The following is a 26615-nucleotide window of genomic DNA, read 5'->3' as shown; positions in this document are numbered from 1 at the left end:
GTCTCTTTTTCATATCCTCGTAGTTAAAATATGGATGGAACATTTTGAAGTTCAGCTCAATTTCCTTAAGTGCCTAAACTGCCAAAAATGGCTTGTCTACTTTATATTAAAGGGTCAGTGATCTTAATGAAATTAGAGGAGGGACTGTGATGAAGAGTACGGTGTTTGCTTTTACTGTCATTTAAACATCTAGTTTTCTTCTGTGTTAAGTTAGTTGTCTTATGTAGGTTGTGCTCTAGCTGGCAGGGCATGGAGTAAAATCCTTGAACTAAGATTTCTGATAACTTCCTAATATAGCATCATCAACAATTTCAATTTTTGTATAAATCTAAAAAAATATACTCTTTTCTGAAAAGATCAGAACCACAGTGAAATGTCTCATTTTTCTCCTGAAATCCTGTGTGATACAGGAATGAAAGCATTGGGTTCTGTCGGCCATGCATTTTGGAACAGCTGTTTAGTAATTAGATCAGATTGAATCAGATTATTATTATTTTTTTTTTTTTTTGGTCTTGAATCAGTATTTTTCTTTTCTGCTATAAAATATCTGGTTTAAATAAAATATTCTTGGACATGGTACATATTAAAGGGATGATCTTAGATCTGCTCTGAGGGAAGGGGAGACTCTAATTCTAAGTGGTATAATTCTAAAATGGTATCTTCTTTTACCCAAAGTTTCAAACATAGAGAAATTAGTCTATTACAAAATTACTTATTTTGGTTATATATGACACTCTCATATGTTAGTGAAACTTGAGATTTTTTTTTCCTCACCTAGGTGCAGAAGGTTTTATTACCAAATGAGGCATTTAATTCATTGAAGTCAAAAGAAGTGTTTAGATTTTCTCTGTGATAGAAGGCAAAGGCAAAAGGGTTCCGAACTCGGAGTCAGAGGCCTACTTTTTGGTTCCTCTTCTTCCACCAGCTCACTTTCTTTTTTTTTTTTTTTTTTTTTACGTTTATTTATTTTTGAGACAGAGAGAGACAGAGCATGAACGGGGGAGGGGCAGAGAGAGAGGGAGACACAGAATCGGAAGCAGGCTCCAGGCTCCGAGCCATCAGCCCAGAGCCTGACGCGGGGCTCCAACTCACGGACCGCGAGATCGTGACCTGAGCTGAAGTCGGACACTCAACCGACTGAGCCACCCAGGCGCCCCACACTTTCTTATATTCATCAAGTCAGTCGACCCAGCTAGTTCCCCGTGTTCAGCAGAGGCTGAACTAGATGGGGCTAGTTTTTGTGCCATAGGGAGTTACAGAGCTTGGAGGGGCTGAGGAAGAGAAAGCCAAGGGGATACTGCTTGCTAACACATGTAAAATACTCACTGTAACCTGGGCCCATCTACTTTAGGGTGAAATTCTATATAAAATTTCATATGAAGCCAGAGTGCCACATTTACCCAAAATATAAACGATAATTCTGATATATATATTTTTTAATGTAATCTGCTCCGTTCGAGTATCTCCGATTCCTCTTCCAATTCTGGCATTCATTATAACTATATTCCTCACCCTCATTCTTTGGGAGCAGAGTGAAAGACAGGAGTGTGAGTCAGAAGACTTGTGTTCTAGCTCAGGTTACGGTACTAATTCCTTGAGCAAATAATAGTTTTTAGGTATTTGGATTACTGTTCTTTACAGAAACTTTCTGTTTTATAGAAAACAGTTTGTGGTTCCAGGCTACCACAAGCCTGGTTTGTTTTGTGATACAGCTGTAAATATTCAATTGGAACATATTTCTTAAACAAGAATAATTGGTAAATTAAGTTCAGCGTTGATCATAATACATGATTCTAGTGGGCACAGATGTTATAACCTTCACAGAAAATAAAAAACCAATCCAGCTTTTACTTTCAATTTTAAGTCACTCTAATATACTGGAATGTTAGTTTAATTGATTTAAAATAGGTTACTTAAAAATATTTTAAATTCTTCTTTATATGATTTTTTTGTTCTTGTTTTTGAATGGGGCAGAGATACTTTATTTCACCTGTTTGGACCGTAACATAAAATCAAAGGTCAGAGTTTCAGTGGGGATGAAGAGGAAATGTTATAAATATCCAAGGTATAATCAAAATTGAGCACAACCTAAAAATCAATTCAGAAAGCTCCATAAACTTCAAAGTGGCTTTCACACATTAATTCATTCTCCTGGCATCCCAAGGATGAAAGCAGTTTAATTGTCATATTCTAGTTACTGATAACCACAGGAAGAATCTGAATGGATTGAAATGTGCCATTTTATTAATAAGGCATGTCAAGAAACATTTTATCAAATATTAAGGATCCACGACATCATCAGCACTATTCAAGGCACAAAGTATCCCACTGACATGGCCTATTTTACAGCCTATTTTTTTTAATATACTTCATTTTTTTAGAACAGTTTTAGATTCTTCGGAAAGGAAGATACAGAGACTTCCCATATGCTCCCTGCCCCCCACCCCTACACACAGCCTCCCCCATTATCAACATCTCCCACTAGAGTAATGCATTTGCTCAGAGTCCGTGGTTTACATTGGGCTTCATTGTTGGTGTGTACATTCAGTGGGTTTGGACAAATGTATAATAACATGTATCTACCATAATAGTATCATAACACAATGGTTTCACTACCCTAAAAATCCCCTGTGCTCTGCCATTCATCCCTCTGTTCTCCCTTACCCTGGACAACCTCTAATCTTTTCACTGTCTCCATAGTTTTGCCTTTATTACATGATGTTTTGGGAAAGCAAGTTTGTCTTTAACTTTTGTTTAGGTTTTGTATTAAAATGAATTTATATTTCTATAAACTGGCTACAGAAGCTCACCAGGCAGGCAAAAGGTGGCCTGGAAATTCACAGGGTGAGTGACTCATATGTGAATCACTGATAGAGATATGTACTCATTAATATTTCATTATTCAAAGTATCCTAAATTTCAAGGCTTGTTGTTGAGAGTACATGGTGTTCATTTCATATGCTGGATTATGTTTTTGTGACTACTATACAAATTCTGTGAGAAGGAACTGACTAGAAGAAATTTTATTAAATTACACACAAAATACCTATTAAAAGATGTGTGACAGTAGTAATAAGTTTTTCTAAGTTTTTTTATGAAGAGAATTGCCATCCCTGCTCCCCACTCTCACCAACCAAATAATCTCTGATTGTCTCCTCACAGAGTCATGGTTGTGGGAAAATGCCGAAGGAATGGTAATTTAAGAAGATATATGAATATGTCAGTGAAGCAGAGGAAAATGTGGCATTGTTGGCAAATAGAGTCCCCTCCCCTCCGCCCCACAACAAAATTTCCATAGAGATTTGGGTTAGCGTTTCAGCCTTAGAGACAGACAAGAAAGGTGGCCAAGCTTCCTGAATTTCAGAATTATTTTCCAGGCTGGCACTTAGGAGTAGGAAGTTTCCTCCTCCTCCCTTGGCCTAGCCCAGGGTTTCTCAATTCTGGCACTGATGGCATTAGAACTGGGTAATTCTTTGTTGTGTAGGCTGCCCTGTGCCTTTTAGAATATTTAGCAACATCGTTGGCCTCCACCCGTTAGATGTAGTAACAACTCGCCTACACCTTACCCTCTCACTTTGTAACAACCAGAAATATCTTCAAACCCACTAGATGCCAGTAACATCCCTCAGTTGTAGCAACCAAAAATGTCTCCAGACAGTGGTTAAGGTCCCCTGGGGGGCAAAAAATCACTTTCATTTGAGAACCACTGATCCAGCACCTTCCTTAAAATACTCATTTGTATGGTTCACCTTGTTTTTTCATTTTTTTAATTTTTGTTTTGGGGTTTTTTTGGGTTTTTTTGTTTGTTTGTTTTTTGATTTGTTATTTTTGCACTTCACCTTGTAGAACAGAGAACCCTACCTCTATTTAAATGTTGCATACCTTTTACTGAGGTATGATTCAGGTTCCGAGTGACTGATTTCCAATGAGCTTTTGTACCAGGGCTCATTTATAAATGAGGGAAGATGTATTTGTCTGTGTTCTCACTCCAGATACAGTGTATGCTGAAGATCATACTCAAGAAAGATGTGACCTGTCAAACATGTTTCATAGGTGAAGTTGTCATCTCCTTTTTGCACTGGTCCTGGGACTTTTTATTTTCTTCAAACTGTCATTCCGTTCATGCTTGATGACACAGTGATTATTGTATTTTATATCTTCTTAATAAAAGGAGCAATAAACTAGTAAATATTGGCATGAAAAGAGGATGCATTTTGAATCTTAGTTATATAGTATTTTTAAACCAGGTTTAATCTGAAAACATGGTTTAGGGGGGCAAAAATCTGAGTCCCAATAAAATAGTTCTGAATCTCAAAGTTTAGGTGAAGATGACATTGGTCACTTTCATTTTATGAAAGTTATCGCAGAATTTGTAAAGAATCTTGCCTGAGAGTCAGAAACAGAATGGTGCTGGTCTGGACCCTTCCTTGAATAAGCTCTGTGACATGGAAAACTGAGTTCGCTTCTCAGGGTTTAGAGATTCCTTGTCTGTCAGATCTAAGGGGAGGGACAAGACTATATGGCTTTCCAGAACAGTGCCAGCTCAAACATAGTGTCAGATTTTTAAAAATATGTTTTGAACTATCATATTATTTAATTTTTTTGAGTTTTAAATCTATTACAGAGTAGCAAAACCTAAAAGAGGAAGAAAAGTTAGGAGCAAGAACTAGGTATAAATGTCATTCAAGGATGACTCCAAGTAAACTCACCTATTAAGTTTAGCTGTGTATTATATAAAATGGAAAGAGGTATTCCTTCGGTGCTAAAAATGACTAGCTATGGAATATACGAAGTAGTTTCTGTGGGTGACCAGGTTTGCCCTCAAGTACTCTGCAAGAGGAATATTTAAAAGTTAAAAAGGCAAGATTGTGCCTTTGACGATCACTGAAAACCAAGCTGTCAGAATCATTTTTATTTTTTGCTTCTATCTTGCATAAAAAGATGGTGAAGACATCAAATAACGTGAAAGAAATCTCATGGTCGGTCATCTTTATAAAACCATCTAATTGGCTCTGGCTAGTATAGTCTGTGAATCTTTTAAACACAGTAGAGACAGCTTTTCAAATAGCAATGCCATATTATATAGATCCAGCTCCCTCACTCAACAAATGTAGCTTCCTACCTTTAGCAGTGTTTTCTATTGATAAATTATAGATTTTTAGATGTCCTCTCAGCCAGTTCCGCAGTGGGGTGTGGAGAAAAAGCAGCATTCCATTCTAATTCTTGAAATAATTACTTCATCTACTACAGTAACAAATATATGTTCATTCTTCTCAGTTAATATGCAAAGCTTCAAATGTTGCCCTATGTCATAAAATTAAATAGCCTTTTTTCAAATTTAGCCATAATATTTGACCATCATCATTCAAAACAGTGACCAGAGTAATTAAAAATAATTCTTTCCTTTCCTAAACACTTTGTGATTTTTCTTATTGCATTTAATTGATATTCTAAATTATAGACCTAGTATCTGACACTTCTAACCATTTTGAGATTGATTGTCAATGAAAGGGACACAGGAAAGGAGAGCTAACCTGAAAGTTTGTCTCTAAGAGGCAGTTACTGAGTTATGCCGATACATTGTCGCATTTCTCCATTCTCTTATTTAGGTGATGATGACCCCTTAAGGATGATCATTAATTTTTGGCTATTGGTTTATTTCTTTTTACATGCAGGCTGAGATGTAAACGTTTAAGCAGTTCAGTTGCACTTGAATCAAAACCCAGGTTTGCCTTAGAAGTATTAGGGCAAAGTCACAAAGTTTTCCTGGGCTTCAGTGTCCTTTGTATAAAATGGAAATAATTGTTCTTTAAGAATACCGTGGAGGATGCCTAAGAATAAGAGTTATGTCCGTGCCATATATTAAGTAATCATTTCTAAATGATAGGATTTGATCAAATTATCTTAGCATATTTCTGCTTCTCTCAGGTAAAATTGTAATAGTTGGATCCGTAAAATTCGAAGAATAGAACTCAGTCTCTCATATAACTTCTTATGTTATTAATAGGGTCAAAAGAAAGCAATCTTTTGGGAAAGATGATTCAGAGATAAAGTGAGGAGGAGGAAGATGTGGGATACATTTCCAAAATCATGCAAATTATTATGTTCTGATAATTCAGTTGGAATTTAAACTCTACTTTTGAAATAGATGCTGTTCCTTTCATAAACAAAACTGAGAGCCAATATTTTTCTGTCTTTAAGAGGGAGCATACTTCATAGCTGCATTCATTTAAAAATACTAAAATTACAGGGTGGCAGCACTCAGTAAGAAACCAGTGTGGCTTTGGCTACATTTCTGTTGCTTCTAAGTTCTTTTCAAATATTACAATTAACTGTATTCTTTCTGCTGTTTAATCTGCTTATCCTAATTTTTCCATGCTATTCCTTGAGCTGATAGATGTATCCCCTCAATAAGAAAGAAAATGAGAAGAAAGTAGTTTGTGTCTTACTGTGGTGATTGCTATGTCTTGCATGAAGCTTTCTTTATATGTAAACTGTATTTCCCTCCTCATTCCAATCCATTATTTTTTCCTGTCTCTAGATGTAAGGTTCTTAACGATGTTGGAGATCTCATCAGATGAGGACAGACAGCTGGTGAATGTTCTCTGGCTCTTCACCCCTCTTCCATATCTTACAAAATCCCCTTCCATGACAAATACCTACAAATATTTAGAAGCCCAAATATTCAGGAAAATTTTTATTATAATGCTTGTTTTTCTGTGTTTTCACGCCCTTGTGTCAAGTCATTTGGTGAGATAATCATGCTATTATTATGTGGAAATAGTTTCCTTTTCTGAAATTAAATTTGATTCTAGGGGCGCCCTGGGTGGCGCAGTCGGTTAAGCGTCCGACTTCAGCCAGGTCACGATCTCGCGGTTCGTGAGTTCGAGCCCCGCGTCAGGCTCTGGGCTGATGGCTCGGAGCCTGGAGCCTGTTTCCGATTCTGTGTCTCCCTCTCTCTCTGCCCCTCCCCCGTTCATGCTCTGTCTCTCTCTGTCCCAAAAATAAATAAAAAACGTTGAAAAAAAAAAATTTAAATTTGATTCTAATCTTACCACTGTCAAGTTCATTCTTCTGTTATCAAGGACCAAAAGATTTTTAACAATGTCCCTGCTTTTTTTTTTTTTTTTTTTCCTTTCCCCTTGCCTCCCTCTGTTATAAAAGTTGACAGATGTGAATCCCAAGGCAGCTTAAGAGGGCATATCAAAATCGGCACCATAGAGTTATTAACTTAGGAAACTTGGAGCTATTTTGAACATGTTTAAATCACTATTCTTTGCAAATAGGAGGAAGAAGGCACCTATGACCAAACGCTTGAGTTCCGCAGAGGAGGTGATGGTCAGCCAAGAAGATCCACTAGGCCCACACAGCAGTTTTACCAACCTCCCCGGGCGCGGAACTAATATGAGAAGGTAAACTTGACATTGTGAGGTGGTTTCCATATAAAGAAAGATGCTATTTGTGCTAAACGTGTAAGTGCAATTATTGATGTTTTATAACATCATAGAAAAAACTGATATTTCAGACCTTTCAATTATAAAGTATGTAAGATTATACCATAGTCACAAGCTACTTTTGCACCAAATCTTTCCTCACACGTATAACCCCTAACCCCCTCTTTTCTCTATACTTACTCTCTTCTGTCGGAGGTGATGCCAATCAGTAAAATGTCAGTAAGTTTGAAAGCAGGAAGAAAATAAAAAGAAAACAAAGGACCAGATAACCACCAACTTGGATAATTGAGGTTTTTTATTATTTAACTAATTTCAGTCCTTTTTAAAAAAGAGGAAATGTTTCATTGTATATCTTCAGAAATTGGATGAAGGTAACATGATTGCTTACTGAGACGTGATGTGGCGGCTGTGTGCTATTGATCCAGAAACTTTCATCTTAGAGTTTCAGAGAGTTGCTATCTGAAAATCATCTTCAATAGGAAGGATGAGAAATATAACAGAAAAGTCAGGAAATTATGGGAGCAATCGAAGGCATCTCATTTTGATCAACAAAGACCTTAGTTTTTAATGTGTTATTAGAAGGTGATACTTTTGCTGTCTTTGGTAACATCTCTGTTTTTTCATTATGCCAGGATTTTTGAATATATTCAGAGTTTTCCCATTACAGCTTTTGTTATATATCACTGTAAAGACTATGAGACTATTTTAGACTTAACTTTATCTTTTTCTCAGTCTCTTCTTCTCAGTAACAAGACCATTGAGAATTTAAAGAAATTGTTCTCCATTTCTCATTTCAGCTATTCATTTTGTTGAGGTTGTTATCCACATTGTATTTCCCCCCCTCCTAAGTGACTCTCAATTTTTCAAACCAGCTGTGACTTTTTAGCACTTGAAATTGCAGCTAGTCTGAATTGAGATGTGCTGTAAATGAAAAATGCACATCAAATTTTAAAGACTTAGTTTAAAAAAGTAAAAGATTGGTAATTTGCAGTATTTATGTATTGAAATGAGAGTATTTTTGATAGATTGGATTAAATCAAATATGTCATTAACGTTACTTCCCCCTATTTGTGCTTTTTTTAATGAGACTAGAGGGAAATTTGAAATTACATGTGTGTCTCACATCGTGCCTGTGCTGGGCAGCACTGTCCCGGAGTCTTAGATCCCCTTCAGCTCTTCCGGAGCTCCTTCTCTGGTTACAAATTAGTTCTGTCATCCTAAGTGAAGGAACGTTTTCTTCTGTTTTCTGGTCCTTAGCCCCTTGTGCAGTAGTCTGCCTGGAGTGGAAGTCTGGTGCTACCTGACTTCTGATTTATCTGAGCAGGCCAGAGTACCAACTTTTTCTCTTATCACGGGCTTTTCTTTGTGCTTAATACAAGGCCATCGAGTAAACAGACGTGACCTACCATCCATAGTTATCACAGAAGGACTGATTCTCGACTTTGGGCATTTTTCTATAGCGAGAACTGACCAAAGCAGAGTCAAAGTATAGATAATGACTTCCGCAGCTTCACACCGTACAAGATTGAACATCCACTTTTGACATAAGTTCAGTTGCTTACAATGAAGTCACATGTAAGGTGAATGAAAACTGAGAATTCCCTCATAGCTTTCTGAGGGCTTCGCATTATTTAAACCAAGGTTTTAAAATAAGGCTGAAGTGGGACGCCCAGGTGGCTCGGTCAGTTAAGCCCCTGACTTGGGCCCAGGCCATGATCCCACAGTTTGTGGGCTCACGTCCCACACTGGGCTCTGTGCAGACAGCTCAGAGCCTGGAGCCTGCTTCGGATTCTGTGTCTCCCTCTCTCTGCCCCTCCCCCACTTGCAGTCTGTGTCTCTCTCTCTCTCTCTCTCAAAAATGAATAAAACATTCAGAATATTTTTTTTAGTAAATAAAATAAAGCCGAAGGTTCTCAACTTCCTGATTGCTCTAGGGTAGTGGTTCCCTAGCAGCGGATGCAGGACTGGGACTCCTCAAGGGTGTCCTGAGGCCACAGAATAGAAGGGGGGTAGGGCCTGGCAGGGCTACCAGTGGAAAGGAGGAAAGGAGATGGTGAGAGTGAGTAAGGCTGCAGCCAGAAGCCTGGAACAACATCCTCTTGGCCCTTCTTTAGTTTCTTTCATATGTTTTCTAGGTTGGGCTTCCATGGAAAATTACCTCTGAAAAAGAACATACTGCCTAAATCAGGAACCATAGCCCCACAGTAATTGTGGCTCATTGATACCAAACAGTACAATGCAGACTGTTCCCAATCAGCTGAAACATCACAGTGTTAGTGGTTTTCTGCTCCCTGGCTTAAAATGCCCATTTTTCCCAGATGCTTGCTTTGGATTGTACTGTTGATGTGGGAAATGTGTGACACAGAGATTCTGGATTCCTGACATCAGTGAGAATAACTTTGCTGGTGGGGGGCAGTTTCATGATAGCATCACTAAAAAAAACCTCTCACTACAAAATTTACTCCAAAAAATAAATAGTCAAGACACGTGATCTTGGTTGAAACAATTATTATTTTTTTATTTTAGTTCAAACATGGAAAGATTATGAAGTAGAATTATCTTTTTGATATACTGTCTGTGAATGGGAGGTTCAACAATAGTAAGAATTATACTTTTTGTTCTTGTCACGCAACCCAATATATTATTTTCTTCTTGAGAGGAAAGGTATTTTTATTTCCTCATTCCTGGTTTCCATTAACCTAAGCATTTAAAAAGAAGATATGCATTGTAGCTGGCCATTTGACTTCCAGCAGATATAAGTATGAATTCTGATATGTGCTGAAATTTTTCTCAGATTTTGTTATCTAAAATTATTCAAGATAGTAAGAAACACTTCAGGCACTTTCTACTCTCACTTTTAAAAAATCTATAATTTCATAGTAATACTTTTTTTTAACGTTTCAGGTACTTTGTTAGGTGATGAATGACACATAGTAGCTGTTCAGTAAGTGTTTATTAAATAAGTGTATTTTGATAAAGTTTTTGGTAAGATTTTGTAAATTACATAATTTACACATTCTTTGGTTGTCCTGGAGAGTTTTTCCTATAAGCCCTCTCTCCCACCACCACCACCTCGTCACGTGCCCATACACTTCCCCTCGAGGTGCAGAGGGAGTTGGATTCAACTTGGTCTTGGTCCCAAACACACCGTCAGTGACTCGCAAAAGCAGGAGCTCCCTGGGGGTCTGGGCAAGGTGGGAGAAGGAGGTCTCAGGGAGCGACGTGGGCAGATAGGCCCAAGTCTGAGACAACGTGGTGGAGAGTCAGATCTGGGCCTTGAGGGGGGAGAGGGCCCAAACACCAAACTTCTCATTCCTGGACTTGTTATAATTGTCACAGACAACTCAGAAATATGAGTAGCTATGGATGGAGAAATTATACCCAATTCTTTTATCAGTGAAACCGACCATAACTGTGTGCATCTGAAGAGGTTTCTGATGTGACTGGAGTCCTGGGAACTAGGTACCAATTAGCAGGGGCAGGAGAATGCTCAGAAATAGTTTGAAGCTTCATTTTCTTGGTCGGGGAGAGCCCTCTGAAGACACTCTGAAGGCCGAGGAGGACCGAAGGGGGAGAGGCAGAGTTCACAGGAAGTGGCTCCAGTGGCAAGAGTAGAACGTGTGAACCCAAACAGTGCATGTTAAACGTATGGATTGGTGGTGACTCAAGAATGTAGCTTTAGACGCATTAAGAGTTTGATGTGTTTGGTGATAATGAACTTCTGAATAAGAGTAATGTGATGAAAATTAAGCTTAGGAAATATTGCTGTTGGATATGGGGTGCGTTACAGCCCTATAACCCATGGGAAAGACTGTAAGAAGCTATCGCAGCATTCCAGTGGAAGAGTGCACATCCCGTCGTGAAAAGAGAGGAGTGGCAGACCTGGGTGGGAAGACTTTGTAAGACACATCAGCATGAAGTCCCCCTACCCACCACCAGGCCACCAAGGCTAATGCTCAGCGCAGGAAGCCGCTTAATAAACGTTGACTCACGTTGAGTATTCACTTCCAGTTTCTTATTTGTGTGATGAAAGAATGGTCTTCAGGCTTTCACGTATCAGCCAGAAACCACAAACCCAAGAGCCATGCATAGACTTATTACCTAAATGCTGTGACTTAGTTTTTTCCGAAATCCAGGTTTAGCTTTCAGCTGGTAAAAGATACATTTTTAAATGTCAATTTTTTTTTTTTTAAATCTGATCCAGCATCCTTTTGCAACACTTTGCAAATCAAGGTCAGGGAAATTATTGCTCTAAAGATAGCCACTGCAGAGCCCTCTGGTGCCAGCAGGCTAGACGTCATGTGAGGATAGCAATACCCGAAGCTCTTCATTTCTGAGCAGGACACTGTTACTTCGGAAGACTTGTGAGCTGTTTGTATGCAGCAAGGGCACTCTGCCGCCCCTGCCCGAGTGTTCTTTAGTGCATGAGGCTGAAATACGACCAGGGCAAACAGCTTCTCTCCCCGCTTCTCTCAGCTCTGTCTGTCATCACCACCCAAAGAGGTTCACCTAGAGCAGTGCCTGGTAAAGACTGGGAGCGGGCGACAGACCCCCATCAATTACCTGTGTGGACTGAACCAATCCAGAGGTGTTCAAAGGGGAAATGGAGGGAGGTGGGATGCGGGTAGAAGTGGTTCACTGGGAGTGTGCATATCTTTTTTAGGCCATCCTCTGTTAAATACTATTCAGTTAATCCAAATTCCTAAAATCAGCATGCCAGCAATAATAGGGCTCACGATGACAGACACGTGCTCTAAGAATTTCTAGAAGAAAAATTATTTTGGAAGATTTCTATTTTTGTTTATAGATTGATTTATAGAAGTTATGTTTATAAATTAGATAGCAGTGCCCAATGTATTCTACTTGAGATCTATTAATGTTTATACAAGCGCTCCACATTTAGGTATGTTTCAGCAGAAGTGTATCTTGAGTACGGAAAAGTCAACTTGAGGATCCAATCTCACCTTCCCCCTCTCTTTTTAAATAGAGTCTTTGTGAAGAAAGGAGCCACTGACTGAAACATCCTGGTCAAAACCTGTTGATAGACCGCCTACTTTCCCTTCAGAATAAATAAGGTGCAGCCATGATGGATATTATTATTGGAGAATGGAACAACAGATTTTAGAGGGAAAAAACCCCAGCCCACATGGAGAATGGGAAAAATACTAAGTTAACTAAAGCAAGTACCTTTTACAAGTGAAAGAGAATCTTTTCTTCTGCCATCAATAAAACCAGTGCGCTGTTATATACATTGTTTTACTGTATGTTTTATTTGCTGAATATTATCTTTCTTGTTCGTCTGGTATTCACCCCATATTATAGCATCACAGCATACTGAAGACCCTCCCCATAATTACAGAATAACCTGACTGACACAGCTTGCCACATGTCATACAAAAACAATGTGTAGCCAATTAGCAGTTCTTGGTAAGGTAAAAGTTGCTAAATGTGATAGCCAAAAGTATTGAAAACTTGAATATGTTGTGTTTAACACTCTGCTAGCTTTTTCAAATGTAATTCAATTAAAAGCCAGGCATTCCCTTCCTTTTAAAATTTGCAGCAGATCTTTCAAGATGTGTCTGGTTGTAGACAATGGAAAACCCAACTCAAACCGGCTTAGACACTAAATGGAATCCACTCGCTCACTGAAACAGTAGGTTTCAGTTGGTTTAATTCAGGGACTCAGAGTTGTCAACAAAGACCCTGATTCTTTGCATCTTTCATTTCTGCTTTCTCTGGCATCAGTTTCATTCTACAGCAGGCTGCCCCATGGGACCATGAGGTGGCTTCAACTCCCAGAGCTGTGAAGTCCAGGGATGGGGTTGGGGTCACTTCCAGAAGTACTCTCAAAAGAGAAAAGAAGCCTTTCTCCTGATACTGCATTTACCTATATTGTGCTCTTTTCTGCCTGGGAAGCAGTGACTTCAGCAAGGGTCTGTGGAGTAGTTTAGGCCTTCGATCCAAGTGCTTTGATATTATAAGTGGAGGTGGAAGCACATTTTGAGGCAGAAATATGTGTCTGAAAGCCAACATACTTGCCAAAAGGAGAAGGAGACCAGAATGTCCATTACAGAGAACAAACATGTCTAAACTATAAATTTTGTGTAATAGGACGAAGACAATCTTCCCATAGTCTCAATCCTGTGAGGCCAGAAGAGAACAGTTAAAAAGAAAGAATAAGAAGAAAGGAGGGAGGGAGGGGGGAAGGGAGGGAGGGAGGGAGGAAGGAAGGAAGGAAGGAAGGAAGGAAGGAAGGAAGGATGGATTTTGTTTTCAAAACCCTCTGGTCAAAGTAATTGACAAAATGTCATACTTTGCTTTGAAGGAGAGGGCTTTAGGATGGTGCTCAAGGCCTATTAATTCTACATTTTCTTTATTAACCCACAGTTTATTGTTTCTACAACATCATAATAAGTGAACGGGTGCAGGTGAAAATGACATGGCTAACAGTGTTGAGTTTTCTCTTTTCTGTCTTTTGTTCGTTACCATTGCTGTGCATCGTAATCAACTAGGAATGGGATGACGTAGGCATGGTATTGTAAAAAAGATCTCCAAGGAATCTAAAGTGTCTCCTGGGTTGAGAACCAGGGGAGGAACCATGGTAGTTTTGATTAATTTGACGGCTGATAGGTCAGTAAGGGAAGAGGCAGAAGAGCTTAAACTTGAGGTAAGTGGTTGTCCACGTTTTCTCGTTTAACAGAACAATCATACCGAGTGCAGTGATACCTAGAATAGACTCTCGATGGCTGGCACTAGAAATGGCTAGTGGTTGGTAACTTGGCAGTCCCTAAGAACAGCTGTGTATGAAAGATGTGATGTATAGGATTTGACCTGAAAGTTTAAGTACAGCCAGGGGGCCAGCCTCACTGTGGCTGCTGGAACACAGAAGGGCAGGAGTCCGTTCCTGACAGAGCAAGATGTACTGGGCTAAGTATACCAAAAGACAAGCTTCTCTGTGTCTTTCTGTAAGTAGGGCCGCTGCGGGCCTGCATGTGCAAGTGGTATGTGATAATAATCCTTACGATTGGCCAAGGTTTTCCTGGGTGCCAGCACTGCGTTAAACACCTTGCACTTGTTGTCTTTTGTAACCTTCACAGCAACTCTTGACATACGCACTTCTATCGCGACTCTGCAGCTGAAGCAGCTCCTTCAGAGAGGTTAAGTCACTTGCCCAGGACACAAAGTGCAAGGGTTAGAGCCTGGATTCAAAGCGGACAGTGGACAAGCACGCTCAAGGAAGATGGTTAGAAACCCGCATGAACGGAGTGCCTTTTCTCTTCCCTCTTTTCCCCTCTTACTGTTTGTTTTGGTTTGCGTTGTGGATATATGCTGTCATGTGAATTAGCCCCTTAGGTTTGCTCCACAATTTGTCATTGCCGTACCAGGTGATGTTCACAGTTGACCGTTCCTCCTAGTTCTGTGGCGGATCCTTGTCTCCCCGACTCACCGTCCCTCTCCTTTCTTCCGGCTCTCCCTCACGTTTCAAACCCTACTTGTCCTTTGACTTCCCATATCCATGTTCTTGGCTCAGTTTCTCGTTTCTCCTTTCAAAGAAAAAAAATGATTTTAATTACAGTTCAAAAATGGATGTTTCTGTGGGTTCAGTCACTACTTCACGAGTACTAACGGGGTCCTGGGCACTGTGCTGTCACCAAGCCCGGCTTGCTCTCCAGTCTGCTAGTGCTCGTGGTCTGGCTCCCTTAGCTGGCTTTGCTTTCAGCATATTATCCTTTTCACGTTCCTTTTATTTATTATAACTTCCTCCCTTAACAGTTTTTTGTGCACTTTTAGTTTTGCTAAACTGCTAAAAACTATCCATTTTTTTAGTTTTAATATTTTACCTTCTGTTCTCTATTATGTTTTTGGTGTTTTTAATTTTAAAGTATTTTCCCCCTCTGGGCCATGGGTATTAGTTTTCTGAAGGAAGTCTTCACAGTTTGGGGAAAGCACCTGAGGCTGCCTCCAAACCTTCTGCCACCTTCCCCGGGTGGCTGACACAATGTGGGATGGTTAGTACTGCCAACCACATCTTTCCCACCCTTTCACTTATTAAGACACTGGAGGGGGCACCTGGGTGGCTCAGTCGGTTAAGCGTCCGACTTCGGCTCGAGTCATGATCTCATAGTTCATGGGATCAAGCCCACGTCAGGCTCTGTGCAGACAGCATAGAGCCTGCTTGGGATTCTCTCTATCCCTGTCTCTCTGCCCCTTCTCTGCTTGTGCCATCTCTCTCTTTTTTTCTCTCTCTCTCTCAAAAATAAATAAACTTTAAAAAATATACTATAGAAACAACTATCAGTTAATAAATGAAGAAGACTAAGAGTTGGTAGGCTCTAAGAGAATTCCTAAGCCCTCTTCTTCAAAGCAGAGTACTAGATTTTGTCACTTATTTTGGCCAGAAGAAGATTCCCTTGAGCTCCCTCCCCTCTTCTTTTCCCTCCCTCCTTGTCTCTCCCTATTTTCTTCTTCCCTCCCTCTTTCTCTGCTTCCCTCTTTCTCTCTCTCTAATTACTCACTTCGAGCTTTTTAGGATTATGAGACTGTCTTTGTCCTATTAAAGAGTTTGTACTATATTTGACCTTCCAGGCTCGAGCCATAATGGCAACAACCCCAGCCTCGTATAGTCTCCTAGTGTCTCTGTAGTTAACTTGTCTCGTGGGCCTGCCTCTGTGACTCTTAGCCAACACTGGTTGATAAAGAGACACATTTGGCGAACATTTATTTTCCTCCCATTTATTTTGTCTTCTTTGAGAACATAGGCGTGAAACACACCAATAGCACAGTGCCTGCTACAAAAGACTTGGGATCCCTCTGGTCTATAGAAATAACAAGGAAAGCTGGGTTTGCTACCTGGAGATTATGGGGCTCAAAAAGGCTTAGAGATTCTGCTCACAAGAGGATGAAACCGTTTCCCTTGACGAAGACTAGTAGGTACGAGGAACACAGTGGTCAGAGGGGAAGTGGAAGGTCAAAATAAGCGTATTAAACAAAGGAAAGAGCTCTTAGGGAAATACCTGAAAAGGAAGAGCAGACTCTTTAGGCTCTCATTCTCCAAGAGAGCAAGCCATCTGCATAAAGGGGAATTCCCCCGCCCACCCCGAATGTAAAAACCCTAGCCTTATTACCCCTTAGTTAAGAGTTTTCTGCTAAATGATCTCAGGTTGGTCTCTGGCAGTGGATGGGTTTTCTGGCACATGGTAACTCCTTTCTCTTTTCTTTGCTAATTTTTCCATCTCTCTTCTTTTCAGATAACAAGGTTTATTTTATGACCATGGTTAGATCACTAATGTAGGTTAAAATCTCAAGTCCTTGCTTGCTAGTATTGTCAGGTGCACATTATAATACAATCCTGGATAGTGAACATTATAACATGAGGGAACTCTAATGGCATCATATTTTGTTTCACATTAGGATAGCCTTAACTGAAGTAATATAATGATTCAATTCAGAGACTACTGGGGTACCCTCAATAAGTCTTATAGATGACTTTGAGAGACTAGCTGCCTGTATTGCAGGGTCTAGGTAGGGTGTTTTTATTTTATTTAAATAATAATTTTAGAGTAACTGTTGTTAGGAAAAGTACCCCTAGGAAAGGTCAAACAGGATTTTTTTTTTTTTTTGATACCTATTTTTATGTTGATGGTTTGAGGAGTACAGAAATATTCATAATTATCACAGGCTAAGTGCTTTGGGGTTTTATAGGAAAAGAACAAAACTTAGAAGAATGTGGTGACCTATACTAATTATGAGTGGCAAACTCTTGCCCTTTCATCATTAAAGAAAGGCAATTTTGTTAAAGTTCAAGGGTTTGTAGGGCTTCTGCTTATGGTCAGGATAAAGCAACAGAGGATGGATTTGCCTTCCTGCCTGAAACCCTTAAAGAACTAGACAAAATATATGAGACACTGGAACTCAAGACATTGGCCACAAGGCAACGAGGTACTGTGAGTCTTGACGGATGGGAAGCAACTAGGTGAGCCCTGCAATCGCTCCAGACTACTGCCTAGAGAAAGTTTGGAGACTGTTGGGGGGGGGGGGGGGGGGCTTGGAACCCAGCCAGTGTGTTTTGTTCTCTGTGAGTTGAGAGATGGAGGAGGGAATTTAGGGAAGACAGAGTAGGAAGATTTTGCAGGGCAGAATATCAGGAAATGGCGCGTAGACCTAGGTATAATACCTAAAGCTGGGAGAAAACACAAGAAATTTTTATGATTTTGCATGTAGACGGAGTTCTAAACTCTATAACACCAAAAACATGATCCATAAAAGAACCAATTGATAAATATAGCACTTAATCAAATTAAGAATTTCTGCTTTTCAAAGATACTGTTAAAAAACTAGAAAGACAAGACACAGAGTTGGAAAAATATATTTGCAAATCACATATCTGATAAAGGACTTCTATACAGAATATATAAGGAATTCTCAAAACCCAGTAAGAAAACAACCCAATAAAAAATAGGCAAAAGATTCGAACATACATTTGACCAAAGAAGATACACAGATGGCAATTAAGCACATGAAAAGATGCTCAACATTAAGTAAATACAAATTAAAACCATAATGAGATAACAATTGTACATATATTAATATGACCAAAATTGAAAAGTCCCACCCTACCAAGATGTGGAGGAACTGGAACTCTCATACACTGCTGGCGAGATGTGAAATGGTACAAACTGTTTGGGAAATAGTTTGGCAGATTCTTAAAATGTTAAATATATACTTATTGAATGATCCAGTCATTTTACTCCTGTTTACTCATGATAATGAAAGCATATGTTCATACTTAGATTTGTACACGAATGTTCATAGTGTCTTTATTTGAGATAGCCCAAACTGGAAACAACTCAAAATCTGTTAACATGTAGGGGAGCAAAATTTGTCACCCCAAAATATGTGTCTTTGGCAATGGCTGATAATTTTGAAGAAACAGAAGGCTCAGGAAGAACTTTTGATCTTCCCCCTCACTGCTTAAAAGAATTGAGATAGAGGGGGCACCTGGGTGGCTCAGTCGGTTGAGTGTCTGACTCTTGGTTTTGGCTCCTGTCATGATCTCCCAGTTCATGGAATTGAGTCCTGCCTCAGGCTCCACACTGATAGCAGGGAGCTTGCTTGGAATTCTCTCCCTTTCTCTCTGGCCCTCTCTCACTCATGCTTTCTGTCTCTTTCTCAAAATAAAATAAATGAACATTAAAAAAAAAAAACAACTGTTTGAAGGAATTTAGAGGACCGACTCCAGGAAAGGAGCTGTCACCATAGATAATTATGAACTAGGAGTGGTAGACAGGGAGGAACTTGGCAAAGTCTGTTAAAATTCCTATGTCCCATTGTTTCTGTATGGCTCAGCAAACATTTGTTTACCAAACATTTACTCTTTTTCATTTTTTTGTAAATTGTTTCCCTTCTCTTTGACATCCCAGGCCCCAACCCCCTTCTCCTTAGCTCTGCATGGCATAAAAGCCTCACTTGCCTGACTACCTGTGATTCTCGTATTCTTATGGAGCCCTGTACATATGTAATTAGATTAGATTTTCTCCTATTAATCTGTCTCATATCAATTTAATCCTTAGGCCAGTCAAAAGAATCTTGAAGCATAGAGAAAAACTTCTCCTCCCCAACAAACATGTAAGGAGATAAACAAATTGTAGTATATCTATAAATGAAATACAACTTAGTAATGAAAAGCAACTACAAGTATGAATGTCAAAATAATTATGCTGAGTGAAAGAGGCTAGCACCCCACCAACCCCACTTCCTGAGAGAAAAAGAATGAGAGAGCAAACACACTGGAGGATTACATTTGTAGAAAACTATAGAAAATGCAGAGTAATCCCTAGTGGCAAAAAGCCGAACAATGAGTGCTTGCCAAGGCTGGGGAGGAGTGGAGTGGGAAGAAGGAATCATCAAAGGGCATGAGGAAACTTTCTGGGGCAATGGATGTGTTCATTCTCTTGACTGTAGTGATGGTTTCATATATATACATATATATATATATATATATATATATATATTTATGTATATACATGCCAAAATGTATCAAATGGGACCATTAAATATATGCACTTTGCTGTATGCCAGTTACACCTCAATAAAAACAATTGTGAACCCAATGTGAGTATTTTCTTGCTCCTTACTAACTCACTGGAATAATAGTGGGCATTATGGCTGCATTCAATGAAACACTCATAACTTTCCACTCTTCATTGGGTTATGCTAACGATATGTTGACAGTTACAATTGTCTTTGTTAGGAAATATTTAACATAAAAATATTAATAATTCTTTATGATCATTTTAGACACTTTAAATTATTGCTGTTATTTGTAAAGCTCTTGATTCTCAGAGGACAGAGAGGTTGTTATAATTGTTGATACATTTGTTGTGTTACTGCTACTTGGACTAACTCTTCTTGTGGCCTGAGGTTTTATGTATATGTATGTGTGTCTAAATTTTCTATTGTTAAAGTTTAATCTGTCAGAAAACTCAGGCACTTCCTTAGAAGGACTAGGGTTTTTTACAAACATTTGTCTGTATGAGTCCTCTCAATTTTTTTCTTTGTATTTACTATACAGTTTTCAAGTGCTGACAGAAGTAACTCTAGTACATGAGGCTTAATTTGCTGCTTAATAGGTACTTGTTTTAATTTTATACATCTTTTACATCTCTTGGGAAAATACAGCTCATAGGTGAATAACTTTGGCATTTTTACAGTGCTTTGAATTCTTCTAAGTTTTCCATGGCATCTTTTTCAAACATGCAGTAATTTCTCCCCCACCAATTTAATATTAGATCTGCATGACATATATACCCTAAAATAAATACAGTTACAGAGTATTTACGTACTATTGTAACTCTCCTGTTTCTTGTAGTCAGGTTTATGCACACTGAATTAATAACTGGCACATTTTGCCTTAACCTGTTGCTTTGGATTTATAACATGCTAAAACTCATAAGCTCAATAGAGGAATCCAGATACATGTGATAATCACAAGGTTGAAGATTTTCATAACCATTGTATAGGAAACATTCCATTTTGAGATGAAACAGTAATTTTTCCATGTCTTCATGGTATGCACACAACACAACCCCCTTTATATATAATGGTTTCCATCTAAATTTTTCTTTGTAGCTCTCAAAAAAGCTTTGAGAAGTCTTTTTTTTTTTTTTTTTTTTTTTTTTTTTTTTTTTTGGTCCTGCTGAGGAACATGGCCCAAGGAATTCAGGCCATTTGCTACTTCCTCGTTCATGGAAAATACAAGTAGAAACATTTCTGGCCTGGTCAGGTTACAGTTTAGTTATCTCCCAAAATAATTTCTTCCAGGAATTAATTTAATCACCTTAGTAGAAAATTGTGTCGTATGCTGTATGTAAGCTGCTTAAGTAAAATCAGCAGAATTGTCCCTTCCAAGTTCCATTCATACCACTTCTTGGAATTTAAATCTTAGATCCATCATGGCAAATAGTTCCTACTTAGCAAGGCCATGTCCAGTACCAAGGTGGGATTTCTGGGTTCAAATGTTCCTACTTTAAACCCTGAATCTGATTCTTTACTTAGATTTAAGACACCAATAAACGAAAGCTACTAATATTATCAGAGTCATACTACAATGCACCAATGGAATTACTTGTTAATTCACTTAAACACTTTTGCAGAGGAGTGGACATCGTTTTTGTTGTCTATCCAGACCCTCTTCTCTCAGCATTGCTTCTCCCCACTGTCTTCAACACATGGTTTCAGAGAGAACCACTATGTTTTTTTATTTAAATTTTTTTTAATGTTTTATTTATTCTTGAGAGTAAGAGAGACAGAGCATGAGTGAGGGAGGGGCACAGAGAGGGACACAGAATCTGAAGCAGACTCCAGGCTCTGAGCTGTCAGCACAGAGCCCGACGTGGGGCTTGAACTCACGAGCCGTGAGATCATGACCTGAGCTGACGTCAGACGCTCAACCGAGTGAGCCACCCAGGCGGCCCAAAATACTATGTTTGCATAGTATTTAGCATAGAGAGAAAGTAGAATCGTGAAATAGCGGGAAACAAAGGTTCTATGGCTTCTTGACTTTGTGACATTGGTGACTTTGTGACTTAGGAAGCTTAACCCTTCCTAAGTTTGTTTCCCCATCTGGGAACTGGGATTAATAGTAGTAAACTTGACCCTTGAACAACATGAGTTTGAATTGCACAGCTCCATTTACACGCAGATTTTTTTCTTCAGTAAGCACAGTACAATGTTGTAAATATATTTTTCTCTTCCTTATGATTTACTTAATAGCATTCTCTTTTTTCTAACTTATTTTGTTGTAAGAGTACTGCATATCATACATATAATATACAAAATATGTGTTAATCAACTGTTTATAGCAGCAGTTAAGTTTTGGGGGCGTCAAAAGTTATACATGGGTTTTTGACTACACATGGAGGTCAGTGCCCCAACCCCTGCTTTGTTCAATGGTCAACTGTACTTATAGGATTATTGTGAGAGAGAGAGAGAGAGACACAGCCTCTGGCCTTCAGAGAAGGCCGGGCCTGGCACTCAACTCTCTTGTTGCCCATAAGCAATTTCACAGGATTCCGACAGCAGACAAGGTCACTGTGACCATGCTGAGGCAAGAAACAACAAAAGCGCTCCATAATCATGTCTGAATATCAAAAATCAACAACAGACATAAGAAAAAAAATCAAAACCATAAGAAGAATATTGTTCAAACCAGAAAAACGACCGAATGTCCCCTTTTTCTGGCGATTACTGGAATGACCATAATTCCACAGCTGCTTTGCCAGGTACAGCTTTTGTTCTACTTCACTTGTCCCACCATCTGGATAAAAATGATCGTGATGTCCAATCACAAAATGTTCTTGCTTCCTGACAGCATCCAGTGCCGAGCGAAGCCCACTTTTCTTGCACCATCCGGAGTCCCCTAACACCAGGTCAGACCCTACTGTATTAACAGACATCAGTTTCTGTATCTGATGTTTTGCCTTCTGGGGCATTGCTGCCTTGATCCACGCTTTCACATGGAAACTAACCACTCCAGAGCCTATTTACACTCCTGAGACACTAACCCCTTGTCCTAATCTCCCCGCACCAGGCAGTGACAACTAAGGGCAGCCCCACAACCCAGTGAAATCGTTCCACCTCTCCTAAACCTAGTAAGCCCATTCCTTCCTGGGAGGCCACAATAAAGGCGGTCCCCTTTCCCCTAGCTCTCTGCCTGCCACCAGCCTCAGTGTTCTTTCCTGTGGCGTATCCCCTACTCTGGGGAACTGTACAAAAAAATATATCTTTTCGATGGCAATTGTCTTGTGTCGTTCTCACCGAACTGGAATGAAAGCAAAATCTCATGTACATTTTTAAATGCCTGTAAGTTCTTTCCAACATCCTCTTACTAACACATTCCACAGTTCTCCATGCCATGCGGTCTCTTGCATTTCGGTGAGCCAATAAGCCAAGTTCATTTTACGGCACGTATGTTTTTTGTGGTCTTTGGCTGGAGAACGTTAATATGAGGTCATGTGAAGTAATGCCTGTAAAGGTCAATCACTGAAAACCGTAAACACTTCAATGATATCATTAAAAATGTCATCTAGTTCCCTTGCCCATGAGTCATTGGCTCAGGAGATGACCTTGGGGGACCAATGAGATTTCTCTTGAGACAAATGGACCTGCAACAAGTGAACTTCAGAAGTTACTGAACCTGTTTTGTTGTTGTCTCTATCTAGGAAATAGAACCTGATGAGGGTTTGGAGTGATGGGGGGGCGGGTCCGGAGCCAACGACCAAGAAACAGTTCTCAAAGACGTCTTTGGTGAAAAAGGTGGTTTTATTAAAGTGCGGGGACAGGACCTGTGGGCAGAAAGCACTGTCATGGACCCCGTGGAGAGACAGGTAATATATCTGGGAGTTGGGGGAGGTAAAGTCAAGGGGAAGTTTTCAATGAGATTTTCATATGCTAAAGAAGATTCACAGGATACTGGAGGCCTGGCTATTGTCAAGCTGAGGTTGTTTTTCCCTCTAGCAAAACATTAGTTAGCTTTAAGACAGTAGGGAGTTCCAGGAGAAATATTTAACTCTGCCAGCCTCTAGTATCTGTCAGTGGGCTCCAGGTTATAAGGAAATTTAATTTTATCTGTCATTCATTTCCTTCTGCCTTTGTTTCCCATATCATTATGGAGGGGTGATGTTGGGGATCCAGGAAACCAAGTCTATAGGTTTCTGGAGATCGCTACTGATAAGATTGCCTTGGGGCACCTGGGTGGCGCAGTCGGTTAAGCGTCCGACTTCAGCCAGGTCACGATCTCGCTGTCGGTGAGTTCGAGCCCCGCGTCAGGCTCTGGGCTGATGGCTCAGAGCCTGGAGCCTGTTTCCGATTCTGTGTCTCCCTCTCTCTCTGCCCCTCCCCTGTTCATGCTCTGTCTCTCTCTGTCCCAAAAATAAATAAAAACGTTGAAAAAAAGGAAAAAAAAAAAATTAAAAAAAAAAAAAAAAAAAAAAAAAAGATTGCCTTTTTCCTGCAATTTACTAAAATATTTGAAAACTTGTGGAGACCCATGTCCTGTATGAGTGTGATCTCTATCACTTGGCCATTTGTTTTCTTTCCTTTCCTTTGTCCTTGGGCAGCCAGGAGTGGCCGAGGAATATCACACACATCCCACCTGGGATGGCAGGGAGGCTAGCTTGCACTTTGTCCTCAACCTGTCCCACGCTCCTTCATCAGAACCCATCTACTATGATAGAGTAGAAAGCATTTAATGCTCACAGAGAAGTGGGGGGTGGGGGTGGGGTGGGGGTGATAAGAGAATTAACTGAGTTCCTCACCAGTATCTTGTTTATGCCCATTCCCTGAGTCTGGTTCGGTCTCTTCCCTTGGATCCTGTGAGATACCCCAGGATCCTAATTAATCCCAATACAGTTTGCTTAAGGGAGACTAAGTATGTTACTTTCAGCCAAAACAAATCCTCACAGATGTAATTAACATAACAATTAATTATAATAAATTAATTAGGGGTGTCTGGGTGGCTCAGTCGGTTAAGTGTCTGACTCTTGATTTCAGCTCAGGTCATGATCTCATGGTTTGTGAGATCAAGCTCCCAGTTCAGCTCTATGCTGACAGTGTGGAGCCTGCTTGGGATTCTCTCTCTCTCTCTCTCTCTCTCTCTCTCTCTGTCTGCCCCCACCCTGCTTGTACACACTTTCTCATTCTCTCTCTCTCTCTCTCCCTCCAAAATAAATAAACTTTAAAAAATTAATTAATAAATAATATATTAAATAGGTAAGTTCATAAGCACCTTCCATATTACAAGGAATTGGTAATATTTTCTAGCTATGAGAGAATTTCCTTCGACATTTCTTTTTCTAAATTCTATACCCTTCCACTTTTGTGGAAGCATCATATGGGCTCAGCATCCCATGGGCTTCCTAACAGTAAGTTTTTTATTAGGGCCCTTCACAATCTTGTTACACTTACCACAAATATAAGAGCTGCCACGGCTGGTGGGGTAGGAGTGTGAGTGGGTGAGGTGGGGGTGGGGGGTAATGCTTCCTTCTTTTGGTCTCTGCTTGTTCTGGGCTGGGTAGCACTGAATGGGGTGTCTGTCTAAGGTCGTAAGCATCCCAGGCTTTTAAGGCTGTGTTTTTTGAATATTTTCCCCACATGATCCCTAAACATTAAAATACAAAACAAAATCACCCAAATGACTTCTGGCATAATTTTAAGGCGATGTAAAAAAACCATATGAGGATTTTATAAGTTGCAAAGATACAGTTCCTCCCATGGTGTATATGGTGTGCTTTTAACGTATTTATGTATTTTCTTCAAAACCTTGGAGCTGCACATTTAACTCGTTCAGCTTTTGGACCATGTTCTCCATTTTCCATAGGTTAGCCAAGACCAGTGCTCAGGCCAGACCGGTCAGCCAAATCAAAGCATGGGGGCTTGGGGCTCAGAAAATGTTTTAATTTTCTTTTCCCTCCCAAATCAACAAATATGGCATAATACCTTTCTTTGAAACATTCATCTCAGTCCTGAATTCTAAGGTAGATGGAGCCTGGCTGTATGTTTGTCACAACGAAAGATGACTCAGGTGTCTTGGCCACCTTCTCTTCACAGCAGCTCTGGGACTCTCCCTCAGGGGATAGTTCTTGAGTCTTCTCCACTGCCACCCCTTCTCCCCAACAAGGAAGAAAGCAGCATTTTAAGATCCATGGAAGTGAAGAGCTATGCCTTTCTCCTCTTCCTTCCCCTTCTTCTTCTTGTTCTAAATGTATCTATTTTTTATCAGAAGCATATTGGTTTCAGATAGGGGTATTGTTGCAGGATTTTTCACCGCAATGCCCGGGATTCGTTGTCTCCCCGTTTCGATGAATGAAAGAGGTGGACGCAAAATAAGCGGCAGGCAAAAGTTGATTAGAATATAAGATTAGAAAGGAAGAATAGGAGGAAAGCTCTCTTCACAGAGAGGGGACACTGCAAAGTGAATGCCCGAGGACTGTAGGCAAGGGTCCTTGTTTTTTTGTAAGGTTCTGGTCAGCCCTCCCCCTGCCCTACCTCCTGTTCCTCCTCAGCTTCTACCCTTATTGGCTTCACAGCTCTAGGCACTGGGTTGTCCATTCCTGATTGGCTCGTTTCCATTGTATGAGGGGTGGTCTATGGTCATACTTTGGTCTTTTGTCAAATTCCTGAGGGGAACCTGAGGGGGAGTAGATGGGGTCTGTTACATTCTTAAGAGGAACCTTGGGTTTGCTGTGGTCAGACAGTCCCAGCATTGTTCGAACATAGATGTTTTTCCCCACCCTGGGACCTCAGGCCCTAAGCTTTCCCTGTCTGCCTACTGAACCCTATCTTCTCCTATCATAGTATCGGACAATCATAAATGCACAGGCCCCTTTTTATGCCTTTTCTTTGTTGTAAGAGAGAGAAAGATGACCCTGAACAGCCAGGAGGAAGAGGAAGAAGTGGCAGAGGAGACATAAGCATCACATTTGGAAAGATCAGTTTTTGGAAGAATAAAAATGAAAATTTCAGGGTTTAGAAAATGTTTCCTTCAAACTACTCAAGTCTGTGTGGCCTATGGAAATCGTTAGGTCTCCCCAGATGTAGGTATCCCCTTGTGAAATATCAGTGCTGTTGCCTAAGGCAGCAATGCCCCATGTTTAGAGACCAGCA

At 40.0% G+C, this 26615-nt stretch overlaps 1 protein-coding gene across 5 annotated transcripts in view; it reads left to right on the top strand.

The window, feature by feature from the left end:
• The window catches only part of TDRD3 (tudor domain containing 3), a 166456-nt gene extending 153753 nt beyond the window's left edge, over positions 1–12703 (top strand). For 2 of the 5 annotated variants that reach the window (XM_060637034.3, XM_060637031.3), the window contains 3 exons: positions 7287–7412; positions 10359–10398; positions 12442–12703. In XM_060637034.3, the coding sequence (XP_060493017.3) occupies positions 7287–7403 (117 nt within the window). In that variant the 3' untranslated portion in view covers positions 7404–7412; positions 10359–10398; positions 12442–12703. Of the gene's footprint in view, positions 1–7286; positions 7413–10358; positions 10399–12441 lie in introns of those variants that run through there. The other 3 variants (XM_060637033.3, XM_060637030.3, XM_060637032.3) reach the window with 2 other exon arrangements.
• The last annotated feature ends 13912 nt before the right edge of the window (positions 12704–26615 follow it).

This window comes from Panthera onca, chromosome A1 (assembly GCF_046562875.1).
Source record: "Panthera onca isolate mPanOnc1 chromosome A1, mPanOnc1 haplotype 2, whole genome shotgun sequence".
NCBI classification, from domain to species: domain Eukaryota; kingdom Metazoa; phylum Chordata; class Mammalia; order Carnivora; family Felidae; genus Panthera; species Panthera onca.
This window is presented reverse-complemented; position numbering and strand designations above follow the sequence as displayed.